This window comes from Eriocheir sinensis, chromosome 17 (genome assembly GCF_024679095.1).
Source record: "Eriocheir sinensis breed Jianghai 21 chromosome 17, ASM2467909v1, whole genome shotgun sequence".
Taxonomy (NCBI): Eukaryota; Metazoa; Arthropoda; class Malacostraca; order Decapoda; family Varunidae; genus Eriocheir; species Eriocheir sinensis.
The window spans coordinates 1,428,997-1,452,500 of record NC_066525.1 but is presented as its reverse complement, the minus strand read 5'-3'; the positions used below and the strand labels follow the sequence as shown (position 1 = coordinate 1,452,500).

Below are 23,504 nucleotides of genomic sequence, written 5' to 3'. Positions count from 1 at the left end.
CACTCAATTCTCTCATTTTCCTCATTTTTCATTTTTTTTCTTTACTTCCGTCTTTCCGTCCTTTCTTCCTTCTGTTCTTCCTTTTCTTCATATCTTTTAGCATCGCCACTACGGTTTCTTCCTCTTTACAGTAATTATTTTCCTTGCAGTGTCATTTTTAAACCCATTTTCACCGCCTTGCCATCGGTCTTGTCCCGTCCTCTGTCTGCCATTCAAATCTTTCCTTCAAACCTTCATTTCTAGCATCGCCATTACGGTTTCTTCTTCTTTACAGTAATTATTTTCCTTGCAGTGTCTTTTAAGCGTATTTTCACCGCCTTGTCCTCGGTTTTCTTGTCCCTTCCTTTGTTTCCTTTCCTCAGACTCTTTCGGCTCCCAACAACAGCAATTTCCAAAGCCCACAACAAAGGAGTTCTCCTGAGTGTGTTTTTTCACGTTCACGGTACAGCAGAATCCTTGTCCAGCTACCACTTGGCTCATGGAACTTCCTATGGCTCCTTTTCCTTATTTTCTTTTTCTTTCTTTTCTTCCTTCTTCGTCTCCACATCTTTGTCTTCTCGTTCTTATTGTTCTTTTGTTCTTCACCTTGCTCTTCTTCCTCCTCCACCTCCTCATCCTTCTGCTCCTCTTCTTCTTTCTCCTTTTTCTTTTCTTCCTTCTTCTTCGTCTCCGCATCTTTGTCTTCTCGTTCTTCTTGTTCTTTATCTTGCTCTTCTTCCTCCTCCTCCAGCTTCTCATCCTTCTCCTCTTCTTCTTCCTCTTTCTTTTCTTCCTTCCTGTCAATACTAACTAACACAGCCTCTACGAAAGCCTTATTTAACGTATGTGTGTAATGCTCTGTAGAAATAACAAACATTTCAAAGGTCACAACAAAGGAAGCTACTCGGATTCTCAAGAGTGTGTTTTCTCAAGTTCACGGTACAGAGAACGCCTTATCAAACCATCCCTAGGCAATGCTAACTAACACAGCCTCTACGAAAGCCTTATCCAATGTGTGTATGTAAAGCCCTGAAGAAATAACAAACATTTCAAAGGTCACAACAAAGGAAGCTACTCGGATTCTCAAGAGTGTGTTTTCTCAAGTTCACGGTACAGAGAAAGCCTTATCAAACTACCCCTAGGCAATACTAACTAAACCAACTCAACGAAAGCCTTTTCCAATGTATGTGTGTAATGCTCTGTAGAAATAACCAACATTTCAAAGGTCACAACAAAGGAAGCTACTCGGATTCTCAAGAGTGTGTTTTCTCAAGTTCACGGTACAGAGAAAGCCTTATCAAACTATCCCTAGGCAATGCTAACTAACACAGCCTCTACGAAAGCCTTATCCAATGTGTGTATGTAAAGCCCTGAAGAAATAACAAACATTTCAAAGGTCACAACAAAGGAAGCTACTCGGATTCTTATGAGTGTGTTTTCTCAAGTTCACGGTACAGAGAAAGCCTTATCAAACTACCCCTAGGCAATACTAGCTAAAACAGCCTCTACGAAAGCCTTATTCAACGTGGGTGTGGGCGTATGGGTGTGTTTAAACCCTGCAATGTATGAGCTTGCGAACCTTTGTCTTGCATCCCGATCCACAATACAACTTGAAGATCTCACCACATTGATTCATCTTTCCTTTTTTAAATTTCCTGGCTTTGCTCCTCGTGTCTGGGTGTGTGTATGTGTGTCTGTGTGTTAGTTTTCTCTTCTTTCACCTTCCCCGGGGCGGTATGGAAGAGGGAAAGAGAGGAGAGAGAGAGAGAGAGGGGAGAGAGAGGGAAAGGGAGGGTGCGTGGGCGGGGTGGTGAGCCAGCCAAAAGATCAATAGAGACTTGGTTGGGGGAATGATGCTTCTTCTTGGGCGAGAGAGAGAGAGAGAGAGAGAGAGAGAGGGGGGGGGGGGAGAGAAGGGATTTATATATAGAATTACAAGAAGAGAATAAAAATTGGATGATAAAAAGGAACAACCACGGAATTCTACTCCTTCCCTACCATACGTCGAGAGAGAGAGAGAGAGAGAGTTAGCAGGTAGGTAGTTTTGTCAGGAAATGGAAATGGAACGACTTGGGGAAGGAATTGACGAGGAGGAAAAGTCAGACAAGAGTTTTTAGAGAAAGAGGGAGGAATCTATCTATCTATCTATCTATTTATCTATCAATCAATCTATATCCATTTTTTCAATACACATACACTTAGTACACTCACACAAACACACACTCAACTGTCTACTCAAGCACATCCCTCCTTCCCTACAGTGCCCCACTTCCTTATGCAAGAGTTCACAACCTAAACTCTTTCACCACTTTCACTGATAAACTCTGGAATCGACTTTTAATTCCTTCTACTTTTTTTTTTCAACTGTCTACTCAAGCACATCCCTCCCTCCCTATGCTGTCCCACTTCATTATGCAAGAGTTCGCAACCTTGACTCTTTCACCACTTTCACTGATAAACTCTGGAACCGACTTTTAATTCCTTCTACCTTTTTTTTTCAACTGTATTCAAGCGCACATCCATCCAATCCTTACGCTGTCCCACTTCCTTATGCAAGAGATCGTAACCTTGACTCTTTCACCACTTTCATTGATAAACTCTCGAATCGACTTTTAATTCCTTCCATTTTTTTTTTCAACTGTCTACTCAAGCACATCCATCCAATCCTTACGCTGTCCCACTTCCTTATGCAAGAGATCGTAACCTTAACTCTTTCACCACTTTGACCGACAAACTCTGGAACTGCCTCCATTCTTTCTTTTTCAGTGGCAAAGTATGAAGCAACAGTACCCCAATGCATCTTTTAACACTCCTATTCTTTCTCTTTCCCCGGCAGGAGCGACGAAGGAGGTGGGCGCGGCGCTGACCCGAATCTGTCTGCGCCACCGAGCTGTCGAGAGTCGAGTCAGAGCGCTCACCAGGTTAGTTAACATGAATATTCCTCCGTTTTATAGCAAAGGGAAGAATTTAAGGGGAATAGCAAGAGCTTGAATAGGCTATAGATATTTTTTAAGGAGATTGTTTTGTGTGAAGTTTTGCGGTCTTGACACAAAGAGAGAGAGAGAGAGAGAAATGTGAGAACGGAGAAGGGCCTGTGTGGTTTTCTCTCTCTCTTTCTCTCACGTGACTGACCTCTCATTCACCACGGTCAGATCATTTGCTAGACTCGTGCATTTTATTATTACTATTATTATTATCTATTATTATATAGTAGTAGTAATATTGTTAGTGATTTTATTATTAATGATGTTATCTTAAGCTAGTCAACTACTTGTGTACGTATTATTATAAGCATACGATTATTATTATTATTATTATTATTATTATTATTATTATTATTATTATTATTATTATTAAGTAGTAGTAGTAGTAGTAGTAGTAGGAGGAGGAGGAGGAGGAGGAGGAAAATGGAAAAGGAAAGAAGGAGAGGGAAAGGAGGAGGAGGAGGAAGGAGGAGAGGGGAGAAAAAAGAATAGAGGAGGGAGGGAGGGAGTAGTAGTAGTAGTAGTAGTAGTAGTAGTAGTAGTAGTCGTAGTAGTAGTAGTAGTAGTAGCAGTAGTAGTAGTGATTATAATGTCATCCCATATATCCAAACTAACCAACTACTTCCCTCTGTGTGTGTGTGTGTGTGTGTGTGTGTGTGTGTGTGTGCAGCGCCCTGGTGGAGTGCGTGGTGCTGCCCCTTCAGGAGAGAGTGGAGGAGTGGCGCCGCTCTCAACATGCACTGGACAAGGATCACACGAAAGGTATACTCTCTCTCTCTCTCTCTCTCTCTCTGATCACCGGTAATTTCTTTTTTATTGTTTTTGGGGGTTTTCGTGAGAGAAGAAGGAGAGGAAGCGTGGTAACCTTCTCCTCCTCCTCTTCTTCCTCTTTCCCTATCATCTCTATCTTCTTCCTCTTCCTCCTCCAGCTTCTCCTCCTCTTGATAATATATATTTTTTAGACAAACAAAAGAAGAACGAAAATATAAACAACAACGGTAAAGTCAGGAACCACAAAAGTATACCGCTGGCCGAAAAAGAACAAGCGATCGTTCCATTAATTCTTTGTTTCCTTTCTCTCCTTCCTTTCTTCGACTTCGCAGAATACAAGAAGGCCCGCTCGGAGATCAAAAAGAGGGCTGAGAACGCCGCCAGACTGCAGAAGAAGGCGAAGAAAGCGGGGAAGAGCTCCGAGCTTAATAAGGTAATGAGAAGAACTCTTTAAAATGCTTCCTCGTCCTCTGCTTCTTCGTCCTCCTCCTCTTCTTCTTCGTCCTCTTCGTCCTCCTCCTCTTCGTCCTCCTCCTCTTCTTCTTCGTCCTCTTCGTCCTCCTCTTTTTCTTCGTCCTCTTCGTCCTCCTCCTCTTCTTCTTCGTCCTTTTCGTCCTCCTCCTCTTCTTCTTCGTCCTCTTCGTCCTCCTCTTCTTCTTCGTCCTCTTCGTCCTCCTCCTTTTTCTTCTTCCTATTCGCATTCATGTTCTTCCTCCTCCTTCTCCTCCTCCTCTTCCTCCTTCTCTATCTCCCAAATTTTCTTCTCATTTTCTTGTTCTTCTTGCTCTTCCTCCTCCTCCTCTTCCTCGTTCTCCTCCTCCATTCCCCACTTTTTCTTTCTTCTTTCTCTCCTTCTCATTCTTGTTCTTCCTCATCTTCCTGTTCCATTAGGCCTCAAATAAAGTTTTTCGAAGAGTTAAAATGCCACAGTCGACTCTCTCTCTCTCTCTCTCTCTCTGGAACGGTGAATGGAACAACAATTAACTTCCTCGAACGTAGCCTAGTAAAGGTCAACGCTGATGTCATAGGCTTACGTACTTCTGTTGTCAAATGCCACAATACGGAACCCGGGGAGAGTTTCGATGTATTAATGAATAAGAATATGTATAAGGTTAACGTTTTCTATTGGTATACATGATTGGCTTGGCTTTTGTGGGTTACTGAGTTAATATATGGACCGTGAATGTGGCTTTTTCTTCAACGATTTGTCTATTGTAATGATTTTTGTGAAGACCTGCGTATCTATCATTCTGTTTGTCTATCTATCTATCTATCTATCAGTCTATCTTCTTGTTCTCTCCCTCTTTCTGCTTCTTTTCCTCCTCCTTCTCCTCCTCCTTCTCCATCTCCATATTCCTATTTCTTCTTGTTCTCGTTCTTGTTAACCTCGTTCTTCTTCCTCCTTCTCCTCCATCTGCTCCTATTTCTTCTTGTTCTTGTTCTTGTTATCATTCTTCCTCCTCCTTATCATTCTCTTTCTCCGTTTCCTCCTCCTTCATCTCCTATTTCTTCTTGTTCTTCTTATCCTCGTTCTTCTTCCTCCTCCTTCATATCCTTCTCTTTCTCCGTCTTTACCTCCTCCGTCATCTCCAACCTCATCTCCTGTTTCTTCTTGTTCTTCTTATCCTCGTTCTTCTTTCTCCTCCTTCATATCCTTCTCTTTCTCCGTCTTTTCCTCCTCCTTCATCTCCTCCTACCTCATATTCCTCCCTTCTGCAGGTGCTCGAGTCAACAGTGGTGGATCTCCGAGCTCGCTTCGGCGCCCTAGAAGAGGTGGAGCGAACGGCGGTGCGCAATGCCCTGACCGAGGAACGCGCCCGCTACTGTGCCTTCGCCCACGCCCTTGCGCCCGTCCTGGTGAGAGTAGTAGTAGTAGTAGTAGTAGTAGTAGTAGTAGTAGTAGTAGTAGTATCTGACCGTTTCTTTCCTTCCTCTCCATATCTTTTTGGTTCTGATCTTTCTCTGTTATTTCCTTCCTTCCTCTCCAAAGCCTCGAAGAGTTTAATAGTATGGTAGTAGTAGTAGTAGTAGTAGTAGTAGTAGTAGTAGTAGTAGTAGTAGTATCTGAGGTTTCTTTGTTTGTTTTTCCTTCCTCTACTTCTTTTTCGTTTCTGAACATTTTTTTGCCTTTTTTTCCCTTCCTCTCCATACTTCTTTTGTTTCTGACCCTTCTCTGTCATTTCTTTCCTTCCTCTCCACGTATTTTTGGTTTCTGAGTCATTATTTGTCCCTTCTTTCCTTCCTCCAATTCCGATACCCAACGCCCCTGTCCACCCAGCAGTGAATGGGTACTAGGTATTAATCGGGGGTTGTGTCCCGTCTCCTGGGATCTGTTACCTTCTCCTATAATTCCTTCCCCTTCTGTGGGCCGTATTTTAGGACACCATCGCTTCTCACATCAACTATTTCTAAAGGTCAAAGAGGGAATCAATCTGGTTTTCATGAGTGTTTTTTGAAGGTTCATGGCACAGAAGAAGGGTCAAACTACCACCAGGGTCATAAAACTACCCCTGGAAAGGCCTACAGCTCCTACGAAAGCCATGTCAAATATGTGAACTTGGGCGACGAAATGTTTTAAAATACGACCCTCCGGCATATGACCACAGATGTTGCGCCGACTAAACGAAACTTTCCAACTTTCCTTCCTCCAAAGCCTCGATGGACCTAACACACGTCTATCCTTCTGCAGATCGAGGAAGTAGGTCTGGTCAGCGAGCTCGGCCACCTCCAGGAAGTCATGACCCAGCTGGAGAAGCATGTGGCTGATCCTCACATCCTCCCCGCGGCCAGTGAACAGGTGGGGGACTTGGGTCATTGTCTGTGGTCTTTGTGTTTTGTTCCTTCTTCTTGTTCTTGCTTGTCCTCTTGTTCTCATTCATCTTCGTCTTCTTGTTCTTCTTTGTCTTCGTTCTTCTTGTTCTTGTTTGGTGATTTTCAGGTTAAATATGATAATAGTGATAAAATAGGGGGATTAAATATGCATGCTTTGAAATCGGTGTGTCATGAAAGTATAGCAAGGATGATATCAATGGTCAAATCTAGTATGTTGCAGATTATTTTAAGACTTTTTTATATATATTTTTGCATGGTTAAAATGATGAGATAAGATAACTTTGCATGGTTGCCAACTGGTTAAGTATGAAAAGTATCAAGGATTATCAATGGTCAAATCTAGTATGTTGCAAATTATTATAAGACTTTTTTATATATATTTTTGAATGGTTAAAATGATGAGATAAGATAACTATGTTAAGTATGAAAAGTAGCAAAAAGCAGCATCAATTAATGGTCAAATCTAGTATGTTGCAAATTATTATAAGACTTTTTTATATATATTTTTGAATGGTTAAAATGATGAGATAAGATAACTATGCATGGTTGCCAACTGGTTAAGTATGAAAAGTAGCAAGGATTATCAATGGTCAAATCTAGTATGTTGCAAATTATTGTAAGACTTTTTTATATATATTTTTGAATGGTTAAAATAATGAAATAAGATAACTATGCATGGTTTCCAACTGGCTAAGTATGAAAAGTAGCAAGGATTATCAGTGGTCAAATCTAAAATGTTTGTAATAAAATACTATAGGAATTTTTTATATATATTTTTTGAATGGTTACCTAACTCTACTTATCTCTATTGTTCATGATAAATAAGAGAATGTTTTTAATCAATAACTCAAACTTGGCAACATATGGAATGATATATATAGAAATTAACAAATGATTATATAACACAACCATATCACTAATTTTATCTCCCCATTTTTCTATACAACTTGGATTTTATGTTTGTGTGTGAAGGGAAAAAGAGTGGAGACAATGGTTTGATTAAGGCAACAGACGAGCAACATTAATACATAAGACTACATAAACTTTTTTTCTCCTTAATTAACCCAGTAGCAGCGGGGATCATGTTTCTTAATGGTCATGCTAAACGAGAAAAATGAGAAAAAATCATCACTCACGCAAACCATTTCATAATATATATCAAAGCATTTGTGATCAGTTTATGCATCATTTATTTTTTGGGGTTTATATCATGGCACAAATTTGGCCCGTCGCTGCTACATGGTAAAGCCATAAATTTGGCCCGTCGCTGCTACACGGTAAAGCCACAAATTTGGCCCGTCACTGCTACACGGTAAAGCCACAAATTTGCCCCATCGCTGCTACACGGTAAAGCCACAAATTTGGCCCGTCGCTGCTACCGGGTTAACCCACTGAAACAGAATCACTCACTTGGGGCATGTATTGTGCAGGATATTTTAGGGAAGTGTATGCACTCTCACATTTGCTCCCCCCACCGTAGATAGTTTTACCACTAATAGTATGACAGCACTGAATTTATCATAAACTACAGGAATTCTTATCTGACTGTCACTAATCTGCCCTCTCCCCATCCTCCACATCTTAGAAAACCCTATAACACAACAGTAATCACATATACTTTTACCGCTAATAATATGACAGCACTGAATTGGTCATAAGCTACAGGAATTCCTATTTGACTGCCATTAATATACCCTTTCCCTATCCCCCACGTCTCAGAAAATCCCATCACACAGCAGTACAGTTATTGCTAAGTTACTAACTATTTGTAGGAGTAGTTTCCAGCAGGCTTTCCATGTTTCCTTCCTTATTTCACCCTTGAGCTGTCTCCGTTCCTGTAAAAATAAAAATAAAAATTGATACTCGTAATTAGAACAGATTATATCGCCTTTAAGTTAACCATAACACACAGCACCACACCCCCCATAAAAACTACACTATGGTGAACTTTACCAACCACATGACATTCCTCATTGGCTACTTCACAGGCAAACCACACAGTTGGTTTGTAAGCTACCAAACCACACACAAAACGCTGCCATGAAAATCCCTTGTGCGTTAAGTGTCTGCCGTTGACATAGAAGGTAAAAAAATTGAGGAACCTACACAGGGAATCTCTAGTATTGGGTCCTGAGTAAAAAGCCTGAACCTTATGGATAGTACTGTTAGGTGTGGGCTCTTACGAACACTGTATTCGACTGTAAAACTTGCCCTTTGTGTCTAGTCTGAGGCGTCCAATCCACATCTTGCTCGGTAATACTTCAGGTGCTTTTGGACATCAAGGGCGGCGAGGCTCAGTGGTCCTGGCAGACGCCCCCATCCTCCCCGTCCTCCCTGGGCTCGCGAAAATCGTCCATGTGCTCCATCTCCTCCCTCAACTCTTCCTCGTCCTCGTCCACTCACTCCCCCTCGCACCACACCCGCCCTCGCTCAGTCAGCCAGGTTAGCAGCGCCTCACCTACCCCCTCTCCCTATCCCTCATAACCCCAAGGCATTTACTGTTTAAGGATTGGCTATGAGGTAAGGGTGCCTGGTTCCCCATGTGTAAGGAATGTGTGCTAGTGTGACGAAGGGGTTCTAACTGCATTTAAGGGATGAGTTGATGGTTTTGGATGCTGTGTTCTGGAGGTGAGTAGATGAGACTTGGCCCTGTAGATGTTGGTTGTGGAAGGTTGTGTATATTGCCTGGTGGATAGAGTTTGGTTGCTGTTTGGTGATTGTAACTATATTAATTAGCCTCATTTGCTCCTATTTCTTGTGTAGTAGTTTTGGTAGACCACCGACTTAATGGACTAGAGACAGACCATATAAAACACACATACACGCACACACACAAAGACAGAGACACAGAGACTTACTGGGTTTTAAGATGCATATACCTAAAGAAAAACACACATATACACACACACACACACACACACACTAGCCCAGTTTCAACATAATTTAACCGCCCCAAAATTCTTCTCACGGTTTCTGTTTCATAATATATCTTTACTTTTTCTTCCTCCATCTATTTATCAGCTCACTCAGAATCTGGTCCCGAGAATGTAGCTTGTGGTGTCCCCTAGTTGGGCGTCCTTCTGTAGCCAACCCTTATCGTGCTTGCCTTTCATTTGCTTATTATAAAACCTTAACCGTGTGTAAAGGGGCTACTATGAAAAACAATGGTAGTAGTAGTAGTATTAGTATTAGTAGTAGAATCTCTCCCTCTCTCTCTCTCTCTCTCTGGTATAGTATTTGAAACTTTGTCACAAGTAGTTCGGCATTGTGTAGAATTGTCCTGAAGTCACATAATTTGAGACTCGTTGCACTGTTCTCCGAGTTAAGTATCGCAGTAGTAGTAATAGTAGTTGTAGTAATAGTAGTAGTCATAATAGTAGTAATAGCAGAAGTAGTAATATCCTTTTTGCCATGGATATATGACCTTAGTGCCCTCTATGTACATTTTATCGGTGATTATTTTTACCTGTTTTTCTTTAGCATTTATCTCAGTTTTAATTTGCATAATGTGAAGGAAAATTATTGTCAGTCTGCATTTTTCATGTTATTTTTTTACTTTTTTTAATTTCCTAATGAATGCTTTAAGTAAATTGTAAGTCAGTCTTTGTTTTATGTTATATTTTTGCTTTTTTTTATTTATTTCCTCAATTTGCATATTCTGAAAGAAAAAAAAATTGTTAGTCTTTTCATGTCATATTTTTACTTTTATTTATATTTATATGTGTTCTAATTTCACTCTTGTCTACATATTCAGTTTACATCATATTTTTTCCGTTTGAGATATTTTTGGTTTCACGGCTTTGCAAAAAAAAAAAAATCCAAGCCATGTTCCTCATGTATGTTCTAATTTCAGTTCAGTTTACATCATTACGCTCCTTCCTTTTGAGATATATTTGGTTTCACATTTTTCAGTTATCAAAAGCCTCAAGCCATGTTTATCGTATGTACAGAACTCATTTTTTTCCCTGCCTCATGTTATTATTTATGTACAGTGCTATTATAATTTTTCTTAGGGCCACGTTCAAAGTCCGACACGATGGGTTAGTAATCTTCCAGACCAATACCAGAGACTTCAAAATTAAATCCCTCGTTAGTAGTGTTTCATGTTCATGTCTAAGTTAAGAAATCTGAGGAAACATATACAGTCATATCTCAGTTTATGAGCTTAATTCATTCCATAATTTTACTCACAAACAAAAAAACTCATAAACCAAAACCAGCGCACATTAAACCACAAATGTAAGTGGACATGAGCGCATGGGTGCTACCTCTGTAAGTGTACAACGTGGACTGAGACCCCATTCCCATTGTTTTCCGCTCTGAGCTCTCTCGTCTAGCGGCAAACAAAGGGAACCCACTCTTGCGTCTTCACCTTGTACAAACAGGATGCTCATACGCCAAATCAACACTCGCAAACCAAGACATTTTTGGTGATTTATTTTTTGCTTGTAAATTAAAACGCTCGTAAAGTAAGGCACTCATGAACCGAGGTATTACTGTATTTGGTCTTGCATCAAAAACCTAACCATTATCGAGTGTAGAGGATTGAGTAGTTTGGTTTCATCGATTACAAAACCATTACGTCGGACTGTGAAATCGGCCCCTAGTCTCCTCTAGTCGTGTCTTGCCTGGCAGTAGTTTTGTATCACTGTCTCTAGGGCACGAGGCTGGTCAGTGTGTCATCGCAGGATTCGGGCTTTACCTCCCAGGACACTCTCTGTCAGCCCGCTCACACTCCTGCCCTCCAGGTACACACACAAGGCTGCCACACGGCCCACGCTGAGGTGCTCCTCCCGTGCTTTCTGTTCCTAAGTTCCTACAGGCATGATGGGTGAAGTGGAGTGGATGTGGAAGTATTCAAAGTCTTATTTATGTTTTTAGCTTTGTTGATTTGGCACTAAAGGGATGAGACAAAATTTGGTATATTAATGATTAGATATGAGAGAAGACAGCCAGTATTATTTATGTTCTTAGTTAGCTTTGTTAATTTGGCACTAAAGGGATGAGACAAAATTTGGTATATTAATGATTAGATATAAGAGAAGATAGTCGGTATTATTTATGTTTTTAGTTAGCTTTGATAATTTGGCACTAAAGGGATGAGACAAAATTTGGTGTATGATTAGATATAAGAGAGAAGATAGTCAGTATTATTTATGTTCTTAGTTTGCTTTGATAATTTGGCACTAAAGGGATGAGACAAAATTTGGTGTATTAATGATTAGATATAAAAGAGAAGACAGTTGGTATTACTGTATGTATGTTAGTAGTTCATTCTGCTTACCTAATGTGCCAAGTTTGTGATAGTTGAATTGAAATGCAGTAAGGTGATTTCGATCCTATTCATGCTTTTTTAAACCTCTAAATACACTGTTGATGAAGCCGATATACTTCTACTGCACCAAAGTTGAAGGCGAATTTAAATGTAGAGTCTAATAATAATTAAGAGAGCACGACAGCAATGAAGAAATGAGTGGGATAGAAATATTACTCCATGAATTTAACTTTAAACATCTGCTTTTATATTTCCAGGCACAAAGTAAGTCTATAAATAAAAGAATAAGAAGTAAATCTATGGAAGAACTGAATATCTTGAATATATATATATGTAACTTGAAAAATATATACATAACATCTATGGTCACAATCCTAAATCCTAAATATACAGAGGAAATGAATGTCATGAATTAAAACATAACCAGGAAACTAAATACTAGAAACAAAAATAACATAACCTCGCGAATTCACTTATAACACCCGACGGTCATAATTTCCAGGCATCAGGGTTGTCGGAGCAGTCATGTGGCTCGGAGGGCAGCACGCCTTCCCCCGCCACCACCAACGCCACCTGGCCCAACCTCACCGACCCCTCACTCCAGCACAAGCCAGCGCCGCCACTCAATGACCGACCTCACACCATCTCCTCAGGTACTGCTTGTGGTGTTTGGCGTCCGTACTTCAGCGCTTTTGATAAGGGACTGTCTAGGCTACTTTGGAATTATGAAAGCAGAGTATTTTTATTCTTGTTCTTATTCTTTTTTGATAGCATATATTTTTCTTCCCTCTGGCATTTTTCTGTCCTCTCCTCTGTTTTCTCACTCTTCTGTCCTTTGTCCTCTCTGCCATCTCTATTTCTGTCCTTCTGTCTTCTCTGCCCTTCTTTCCTTGATGCTCTTCCTCCTCATCAAATTACAAGCAGTCCTTATATAGAACAGTCGACCCCCTTGATCACCTTGTTCCCAGTGCTAATATAAATACTAACTGGTGGTAGGATTGACGATTACCCCGTACAGTAGGTTATCAGCACATCCTTTCCTCTCCCTGACAGCCTACGAGAAGGGTCGAGACCGTCCACCCCTGACCGTGTACACCTTCCAGCCCCCCGAAGGACACGCCACCCTGGGCTCCCCTCAGGTCTGCTCCCAGCCATGCAGTCCTGTCTGTCTGGAGGTGTGTGTGGTGGGGTGTGTCGCTGGTGACTCGGACGTGTGTAAGAGGTGTTTAGTGTAACAGGTGACCAAACCAATTAGCAAAGTGGTATTCTGGTTTTGGTGGCATCTTGGGGTGGTTGAATTCTTGCTGCAGTTTACTAGAGTCTTTTTTATATGATGATTAAAGTGGTGTGTGTGTGTGTGTGTGTGTGTGTGTGTGTGTGTGTGTGTGTGTGTGTGTGAATTATTGAGTAGTCTGTCCATAGCTTGAAACATTAACCAACCTTGTATTTTAGCTTGAGATGATGTGAATGAGTGTGTGTGTGTGTTTGGACTATAAAACATTCTCTCTCTATAGTTTCAAACCTTAGCCAGCCTTTGACATTGTAGTTTGAGATGATGTGATTGAAAAAATATGTGCAGGTTACTAGATATTCTCTCCATAGCTTTAAACATTAGCCAACCTCTGATAATGTAGTGTGCGTGGATTACTAAACATGGTGAGCGAGTATTGAAGTGAGTTGGGAGTATGAGGATTGAGTGTGCAGAAAGGGAGTGCCAGAACAGGGAGAGATGGAGGCACTTCTGCTGGTGCCACCCCCTGGAGGGAAATTTCTGTGAGAGAGTAGAGCGTTAAGGATATAGATACATAGCTAAATAGATTACTAAATGTTATCTCTGTCCATACCTCAAAACCTTACCCATCCAACCTCTGTCTTGTAGCTTGAGGGTGGGTAACAGTGTATGTGGAGAGAGTTGGGAGTAACAGGATTGAGTGTGCAAAGCAGGAGTGCCAGAACAGGGAGAGATAATGTAGTTTGAGACTGGGAACTGGTGGGAATGGACTACTAAAATCTCTCCCTGTCTATACCTCAAAACTTTAGCTATTGAATCATTGTCTTGTAGCTTAGGGTGGGTAACAGTGTGTGTGGAGAGAGTAGGGAGTAACAGGATTGAGTGTGCAGAGACTGGGAACTGGTGGGTATGGACTATTAAAATCTCTCCTTGTCTATACCTCAAAACCTTAGCTATCGAATCCTTGCCTTGTAGCTTGAGGGTGGGTAACAGTGTATATGGAGAGAGTTGGGAGTAACAGGATTGAGTGTGGAGAGACTGGGAACTGATGGGTATGAACAACTATAAGCTCTCTCTGTCTATACCTCAATACCTTACCCATCCAACCTCTAATATTGTAGCTTGAGAGTGGGTGCATGAGTCCCCTGATGGGCCACACCGCCACCATCTCCCGACGATCCTCCCGCACCTCCCTCCACCACAACCTGTCCTCCTCCAGCCAGGAAAGCCTCACGGCCTCGGTTAGTGGTGCATGGTAGTGTGTGTGTTGCTTGTTGGGGTCATTTAGGAGGTGCCTTGCTTTGTATTTGTTTTCTTATTTTTATTATTTTTCTTCTGTCTTCTTTTTCTTTCTTTTTTCTTCACATTCTTGTTCTTCTTCTTGTACTTTTTCTTTTCTCTTTTCTTCTTTCCCTTCTGCTTCTTTTTCTTCTTCTTTCTCCTCTTCTTTTTCTTTTCTTCTTCTCTTTCTTCTTTTTCTTTTCATATAACCCCATATTTTCCACTTCCTGAAGCACAATAGTATAACAATCACTTATTTCCTCATATAATATAACCAGATAGTAATAAGTTTATGCACTATTAGAACACTGTACAAAATTCATAGATTCAACATCTTAAACCACCTCCTCAACACACTCAACACATCCTTCACACCTCACATTCTCAGCACCTCATTTGACACCCCATCTTCCCATCTCACGTTACAGGGCAAGTCAAAGCCTCCCGTGCCAAATCGATGCTCGTCTCTGGAGCGCCCCGTCATTCCCGAGAAGAAGCCGATGATCCGAATGCACCCGCACCTCCCCCAGCAGCCGCCGCCCCAGCGAGGGATGCCGCAGTACAGCTCAAACAAGTTGGTGCCGCAAGTGCCAGATTTCAACAAGGCAGCTCCAGACATGAGTGAGTGTTGACGGAAAATATAGTAGAAGAACTGCACCTTAAAACGCTTGAAATAATTCCTCTACGGTCTTAAGTAATGGACAAGATTCTGTGGCATGTTTCGTACATATACACACACCAAAAATAACATGTACTTGATTATAAGGAAGAAAAGTCATGAGTTCTACAGTATTATGGTGGCTGATTTACTCTGGTCTTCTCCTCCTCCTCCTTTGTCATTTATAATCCATCTTTTCCTATTCTTGGGGTTGAACCTGCAGTGAGCCTCCTCCATCTTGCTCAATCCAATACTAATCCTTCCTCTACTTCTAACACCTCCAAGTCTTGTATATCTCCCATTTCTAATCTATATATAACGGGTTAACCAACTTTAAATATCATAAGGTTTCCGGTCACTCATGTACTTTCCCCTTTCAGTTGTGCCTCAGCCAGTGTACAGCAACATGGCAGAGATATGTGGCAGTGTGAGTCCTAACTACAGGCAAGTCGCTAGCGAGTCAAAGGCTGTTGTAGAGCAGGAACGCCCAGGTGGCCCCATGACCCCAGGTGGCAAAGGGCCTGCGTCCACGCCGTCACCTGAGGCCAAGTCTGCATCTGAAGGTGAGGGGCAAGTCAGGTTCAGTGTGCATGGTGGAATGGTGGAGCTGTTGTGAGCTGTTCGTGTGCATGGTGACTGGTCTTGTGATGGTGTGGTCAGTCATGCATTTTAGTGACAGAGGAAAGTTGCGTCCATGTATGAATTTGTCTCCTTTTCCCGTGGTTGGTGATCATATACACGGTAAATTAGAATCAAACTATATTGGCCGGCTTTATATGAAGATGGATTGTGATGGTGTGGTCAGTTATGCATTTTACGGACAAAGGAAAGTTGCGTCCATGTATGAATTTGTCCCCTTTTCCCTTAGTATTTTATTATATGTGGTACACTAGAATCAAAATACATAGGCCAGCTTTTTATATGAAGATGGCTCTCCTAGCATATGCCTGAAAGCCACTGTGAGCTGGTTGGGGTGAGCCACCTTCTGAAATGAGAGAACAGCAGTTTTGAAAGCTCTATTTACCTGGTAGCAGCAGGGATCATGTTTCTTAATGGTCCCTGTAAGCGAGAAAAATGAGAAAAAAATCACTCACACAAACCATTTCATAATATATATAAAAGCATTTGTGATCAGTTTATGTTCATCTGTTTTGGGGGGTTTATATCATGGCACAAATTTGGCCCGTCGCTGCTACACGGTAAAGCCACAAATTTGGCCCGTCGCTGCTACCGGGTTAAAACTGTCTTTGCTTCTGGCATAAACTAACATGACTATAGAGCAGTCTTTCACACATAAATTATTATTGTTGCATGCAAAGTCTCATGTGAAAGTATTTTGCAATGTGTATTCGGCAATGAGATTATTAAGTGACTGTCACGTATGATTTCAAGGGAAGGATATGATCATGCTGTCCTCCCATTGCCTGGTGTTGAGCCTGCCACGTGGCCCCCCAAATAAGCTCTGAATGAGGAAACAGATTAAATTTTGTTGTGTAAAGTGTCACCAGCACAGTTTGTATGAGTAAGCTTGCCTACCACCTAATTTTGTTCCTTTCATTATATATAAATGCATAATTAAAGCACCATTTAGCCATGAACCTCACCTTATATTTTGTGCAGTCACAGTATGCTTTGAGTTATAATTATTTTCAGTTGCAGTATATATTATTTTGCATATTTCTAAATGTTTGTTTGTATGTTTCTGTGGCTTGCTTTTTAATTCACCAGTGTTGCTATGAAAGTCTCGTTAAGCATTTCATTGCATGTCTTAATCGCTTGTGTTCCGTCACTCCCGACCCTAGAGTTTGAAGCAAGCAAGTACTGCACCCTCCGACGCTACTCTGACCAGCAGACCTTCCCACAGTACCAGCCGGGGAGAGTTGTGCTGCGCAGACACCTCTCTCAGTCAGGTATCAGCCGTGTGCTTCCCCAGGGGCCAGACCCACTAACCCCAGGGGACATTAATCACTTGTGCTTCCTCAGAATAATGATTTACTGTAGCACTGAAGCACTGTGGTAAAATAGTGATGTCAACAGCCAAGCAGAATACCCTTTGGCGACTCACTTTGCAAATCTTTGAATGCATGAATTTTATTTCTCATCTCAGTTTATTTCTTTAGCTTTATTTAGTTTACTTATATATTTATTTAGCTCATTTATCTTCTGGTGTGAATACTAGTCAAAATTGTGTTCAAATTAGCAAACATTCCCTCTATTTGTAATGTCAGTACTTGAGAGTTCTTCATCGGTTTACCTGTTGCAGGTGTGTCATCAATGCCGAGTGGCGGCACGCTGAGGCGCTCTGGCTCTCACGGCCACAAGCCGCCGCCGCCCGTGCGCAGGACCCCTTCCATCTCCACAATACCAACGGCAACCATTCCATCCACCAGTTCATTCACCAGCCTCAACCCATCGTCATCATGCGTCAGTCTCAACAACTCGCCCACTCACCTCAACTCCTCCTGCAGCACCCTCAGCAGCAGCAGTAGTATCAATGGGAACATCAACAGTGGGGGAAGTGGAAGTCCTAATCAGGGCAGCAGCACCAGCAGTCCTCTGCAGCGCACAGACAGCGAGTCCAGCACGCCCGTTGGCTCCCTGGAGAACCTGCCCCCACCGCCTGCCTTCCTACTGGAGGATGGGGTGGAGGACACCAATCCTCCTCCAGACCCAGACCTGACAACACCAGAAGGGATCAGGTACATCTGTGACCCCAGCGGCCCCCCGGCACCCATCCAGGACAAGTGTCTGCAGCACCGCACTATGACCGTCAGTGATACCGTCAAGAACCTCCAGGAGAGCCACCACCAGCCCCCGTCCCCTGTAACACACAGGCGCTCCCAGTCCCTGAGGTGCAACCAACCTGCCTACAAAGCCATTCAACATCTGGAGGAACGCCGGGTGTCTTTGGAGGATGCAAGGGCATCGCTGATGACCACGCTAAATGCTAAGCTTGCCTCTCAGATGAGCCAGCAGCAGCCCAAGCAAGTACAGAAGCCTTACGCAGTGAGAGAGGGCAGCCAGTCACCTCGCATGAGCAGGTCTCGACTCGGCTCAGTTCAGGAAGTTTTGGAGAGTCCTCGTCAGCCCCCACCAAGTCCACCTGTATCAGCCATAGCTAAGCCAGACTATGGTTCTGTAAACAAGGAGCCACAGCCAGTACAGCTTTACAAGCCAACAGTTCATCAGTACCAGGCACCAGTGCCATCCAACTATAATCAAGTCCAGGAGCCACAACAGATGCAGGTGGCTGAAGACAGGCAGAGCAGTGTTCCTCAGCCAGCCCCTGCAGTGCACAAAGACCCCAGTCAGCTGGCATTCCTTGATTCCCTGAACAAGAAATTGGCTCAGAGGCAGTCAGGTGATCAACTAGCTCCTCCTGGCTCTCCAAAACTTATCCCCAGAAAGCCACAACCCACAGCAGCTCCCACACCTCACCCGAAGCCCCACCCAAACGGCAGTGCTCCTGTGGTCCACCTGCAGCGCTCAGGCTCCGGTGCCAGTGAAAAGGCCTCAAAAGTTCGGCAGTGGATTGCAAGTAAGACAATAGGCAGTGAGAAGAAGAGCACCGTAGAGACTGCTGCCATGAGGGAGTCACTTCTTGATCAGATCAAACGTGGAAAAACATTAAGAAAGGCCAAGTGTGTGGCTGATAGGTCAGCGCCTCAAGTTTCTTGACTGAATGTGAGATTACTCGTTAAGAAATTTGAAAGATTAGAGAGTCAAAGAAAAATGGAAGCTCTAAATTCAGTGTGTGCTCTACCCAGAAAACAAGGGATCTAGCTTGACAGAACTGTAGCAAGAAACAAAGTGGTAATATTGTATTGAATCATAAAGGACAATATATAAGAGTTGTACTTAGGTAACTTAATGTTGTAACTAGTGTTTGTCTATTTATCCTCTAATTACAGTTTGTTATTCATATTTGTTGTGGGAATAATAACAAGTGGAAACAATGACTAACACTTAACACTGTGCACTCCAGCGTTCTGCTGAGGTGTTCAGCAGTGTTATCCCAGCACTGGGCAGACACAGGAAGGCCTTGTACAGAAGAACACTGAGTGCTGGGGCTTGCATATCATGTTGGTAATAGACAAACTCTGTATTAGGTAAGGACAGTGTACATAGTTCCCTGTGGGCCACATTCCTGGGACATGGGTCAGGCAGGCATCATAACCACTGCTGGGAAACATATGGCTTTATATATATATAAGCACATATATATATATATATATATATATATATATATATATATATATATATATATATATATATATATATATATATATATATATATATATATATATATATATATATATATATATATATATATATATATATATATATATATATATATATATATATATATATATATATATATATATATATATATATATATATATATATATATATATATATATATATATATATATATATATATATATATATATATATATATATATATATATATATATATATATATATATATATATATATATATATATATATATATATATATATATATATATATATATATATATATATATATATATATATATATATATATATATTTTCTTTTAGTGTCTTGCATAATGGTACTTGATGTACTCCTTACTTATATATTCTTTGTTGAAGAGGATTGTGGTGTCTTAGTTTAGGCATCATAGCAAAATACATTTATTTCAAATGGCTAAGAATTATCAAATGTTAACTGTTAGCCAGATTTAGTTTTTCCACCGAGTTAAGTTGGATACAAAATAAGTCGCTGCTTTAACTTTCCAAACCATTTATGATACATATGGAATGATCTTGTTATTCTCTGCTCTGAAAGACACAAGGAGAGCGTTTTGTTTGAAGCAATAGTGCAGCCGTGCAGGAGTGAGGCGCTTCACTCAGGGCTGAGGAACACTGTGGGAGTAGAAGACAGGTACAGTTTAATATTATAAACAAGTGAAATGACCTTGTGTTTAAGCTTCCAGTCTTAGTGTGAATGTCAACAGTATTCAGTCTTGGCAAAGTGGAGGGGCTCAGGAGTGCAATAATTGAGGCTGGACTGACTGTCTTGGCGCCCGGATGCTGTGTGGTAGTGTTGTTGGCGCTGTGTGGGACGACAGGTGGCAATCACTTGTAGGAATGGGATTGACTTTATTTGGTTCTCTTGAAAGGCAAAGCTATTTATTTTATTGTATTTTATATTACTTAGTGCTAATATATTACACTTTCATATGGCTAATGTTAAGAAGTATAAAATAGCTTCTAAATTTAACTCTAGTCACCTTCAGTCAGATCTAATGTTTGATAGAATTTCTAAATAATAATCTAGAATATAAAATATAACGATTAAAATTCTGCTGTTCATGTATATACTGTAATGGTGAACATATCAGAGAACAATGTCGCTGATCCTGAATAGTCATGATTTTGGAGAGGGGGATTTGGTACTTTGTAAAATATAGATACATATATGGTATACAGACAGGAAATGGGGATACAGAGAACCATATCAAAGGCAGGACGTACCGTAGAGTTATTTTTTTATGATTTTCTCCAAAGCTCCGTAGTGTCCAGTACTATGGCTTAAGTTTATTTGGAGGTCCATGCAAGTTTTCTAGTGACTCAGCCTCACATCCTGGGGTGGTGGCCATGGCGGGGGTGAGCCAGGGGCGGTATTCTCAGACACTTCCAGCTCCCACATCAACTATTTCCAAAGGCTGAAAAGGAGATTAAACAGATTTTCGTGAGGGTTTTTTCACTTTCATGGCACAGAAAAAGGGTCACACTACCACCAGGGTCATCAAACTACCCCTGGAAATGCCGAAAACTCCTACAAAAGCCTTGTCAAATATGTGTGCTTGGGCACCGGAAGGTTTGAGAATACGGGCCCAGACCTGCAGCCGTGTGACACTGCAAGAAGAAACAGCTCAGTTCATTGTTTTGTGATACATTGCAGGAGTCCCATCGTTGCCAGATTATTGTACTCGAAGCATCACATTTACCAGTCTCTCCCCCATAAATATCACCAGGAAACAAGAATAATAAATGATTTCAACAATAGCTACAAAAAAAATCTAGTTTTTGTGGCCCAGGAAACATTTTTTGGGATGGAAATCGGGAAATATGAGAAACTGAGTATGACAATCTGGCAACAGTGTGCAGGACTTTTTTTCCTCCATTATGATGATGATGTGAAGGATAGTAATCCATTCCAAATGTCAGGTGTGTTAGTGCCTTCTCTATATTATTTATGGAAGTCATTTGTAGAAACATTACTTTTTTATTTTGAGTCACGTAACATTTTCACATAGGAAGATACAGCAGGAGTTCTTTCTTCTAGCATGGTTGTAGACATGTGAATGATAGTATTTTTGTTTTGAACAAGGTACACACACTCAAATAAGTATCGTTACACATTCGGTATGATACAGACTGACACCAAGGACGAATCCATTGATCACAGGCTACTCATGTTGGTATCCCTACGTGTGTTGGGTGTGGCTTCTATTGCCTGAATCAAGTGTGCGGCACTCGTGAAGGAAGCAGTAGAATTTGAGCTGGCACAGTAATGCTTCGTCAAACACAGGTGAAGCCTTACCAACCCTGCCCAGACTACCGGGTTGCTCAGTGTGAAATTCATCTTACCCCACTCGCAGTAACGATACTTTTTTGAGTGTGTGTACATGAAAGCTTGGGTTCAGGCTCCTGATGTTGCCCATAGAATGTTATCTTTTCAAAAAACTCATCACTTTTTTGACATTTTTTACAGTAGAATGTTATCCTTGCAAAAAACATTCATCACTTTTTTGACATTTTTTACAGTAGAATGTTATCCTTGCATAAAACATTCATCACTTTTTTGACATTTTTTACAGAGATGTGAGCTAGGTTGACAAGCACTTCTGAAAATGGGACAGTAAATGTGATATTTGTAATAAATATTGCCTTAGCACTGGTGTGTGGCTCTGGCTGTAGCTGCTCATACTGCAGGAACACAGCTGCTTAGTATCAGGCTCTGTCAATTTCAGAATAACACATCACATTCATGTTTCATTTGTAGCATTGAACTTATTTTGTGACAATAATTAGCTTTGAAGGAAAAGCTTGTGTTTATATATACATATGTCTAGGTTATGCATAATGAAGTAAAGGAATTATTATTATATTTGTCTCTCTTATCCTCAGTCTTCCATGCTGTCATTCTAATGGTTTACAAACTTGTATATCCCCCTTCCTGGACTAGATCAAGTTCTTATGTGTTTTGTGATGCCAAGATGTCATGTTAACCCGGTAGCTGCGGGGGTCATGTTTTGTTGAAGCATTTTGACACTGAGCAAGGGGAAGGTAGGGACATTATAGAAGTTAATAGATACCCAAAACATTGCCGCTAGTTAGACAAGCAATCATCCGCAGTGGATTAGTTATCGTCCCTATATCAACAGTGCGCCGAATGTTGATACCACAAACATTTTCCCGAACATACTACTAACATTTCAAAAGCCCTGTGTGACATCATAGTTCGGGGCAAATATTGGCATTATCAAACTCTTTGATTGGGTTCTTGTTATGATTATCTTTTAAGACCAGAGAGGAGCTACGTTGGATTGTCACAAGGATATGCACTAGAATCCTTGGGTTGTCAAGAGTGCTTTCCCTGTTCATGGCATAGAAGCCTTGCAAAACTACCGCTGGGGTCACGAAACCACCCATGGCAACCCAGACGCCTTCCACGAGTTTTTAAAATTCTGCACTAAGGCTCCGAAGAGTTTAACATGGACTAAATACTCAAATATGTCAAAGGCTGACAAACAGTTGACATGGACACTTGCTTATACTATAGTAAACCCAAATTGTAGAGACCGTTTTTGCGTTCACTCTCCTCCCCGCCGCTCTGCCACAATCCCAGCACCTGTCTTACTCTCATTAGCCATAGGTCACATATGAGAGGAAGATAGGTGTTGGGACTGTGTGGCAGGGCGGAGGGGAGGAAAGTACCCGTGGGAGCCAACGCAAAAATGGTCTCAACAATCTGGTTTCACTACAGAAGTGCTCACCACGATAACGGCGTTCTATGCACATGAACTGATTTGAACTTCCTCACCTTCTTTCAGGGCTGGGCAGTCAGGTATCTTCATGGCATCAGAAAGGTCCACGGGATGACACTGACAAGGGTATTAGACGTAAACATCAGCTCTCCGGTCCACTTCACTCCAGTACTTCATTACCCACGTCTATTCGCCACCACATCTGCTACTGAAATGCCGTTAAACCTCTATTGGGTGCAGCAACACCCACCACCAGCATGTTCGAGGGAACGGTGCTTTGGAGATGTTGGCGACACTTCCAAATCTTGCATCAACTATTTCCAAAGGCCAAAAAGGTGACTGATCATGTTCTAATGAGTTTCTTTAACCCCTTGACTGCAGATTTCCTACAAGATAACATCATCAAGCTACAGGAATGAAACAAAAATTGGCTGCTACAATTCAATGATGAAAA

At 41.4% G+C, this 23,504-nt stretch overlaps 1 protein-coding gene across 7 annotated transcripts in view; it reads left to right on the top strand.

Annotated features, from left to right (window-relative positions):
* Nucleotides 1-19,206, top strand: part of LOC126999700 (protein MTSS 1-like) — a 91,828-nt gene extending 72,622 nt beyond the window's left edge. Inside the window, exons 4-17 of one of the 7 annotated variants that reach the window (XM_050862451.1) lie at nt 2,816-2,900; nt 3,634-3,725; nt 4,067-4,167; nt 5,454-5,591; nt 6,424-6,531; nt 8,832-9,008; nt 11,225-11,314; nt 12,344-12,494; nt 12,895-13,016; nt 14,194-14,313; nt 14,782-14,974; nt 15,392-15,574; nt 16,814-16,921; nt 17,275-19,206. In XM_050862451.1, coding sequence (XP_050718408.1) covers nt 2,816-2,900; nt 3,634-3,725; nt 4,067-4,167; nt 5,454-5,591; nt 6,424-6,531; nt 8,832-9,008; nt 11,225-11,314; nt 12,344-12,494; nt 12,895-13,016; nt 14,194-14,313; nt 14,782-14,974; nt 15,392-15,574; nt 16,814-16,921; nt 17,275-18,689 — 3,083 coding nt within the window. In that variant the 3' untranslated portion in view covers nt 18,690-19,206. Of the gene's footprint in view, nt 1-2,815; nt 2,901-3,633; nt 3,726-4,066; nt 4,168-5,453; nt 5,592-6,423; nt 6,532-8,831; nt 9,009-11,224; nt 11,351-12,343; nt 12,495-12,894; nt 13,017-14,193; nt 14,314-14,781; nt 14,975-15,391; nt 15,575-16,813; nt 16,922-17,274 lie in introns of all 7 variants that reach the window. The other 6 variants (XM_050862452.1, XM_050862449.1, XM_050862456.1 and 3 more) reach the window with 6 other exon arrangements.
* Nucleotides 19,207-23,504: the final 4,298 nt, after the last annotated feature.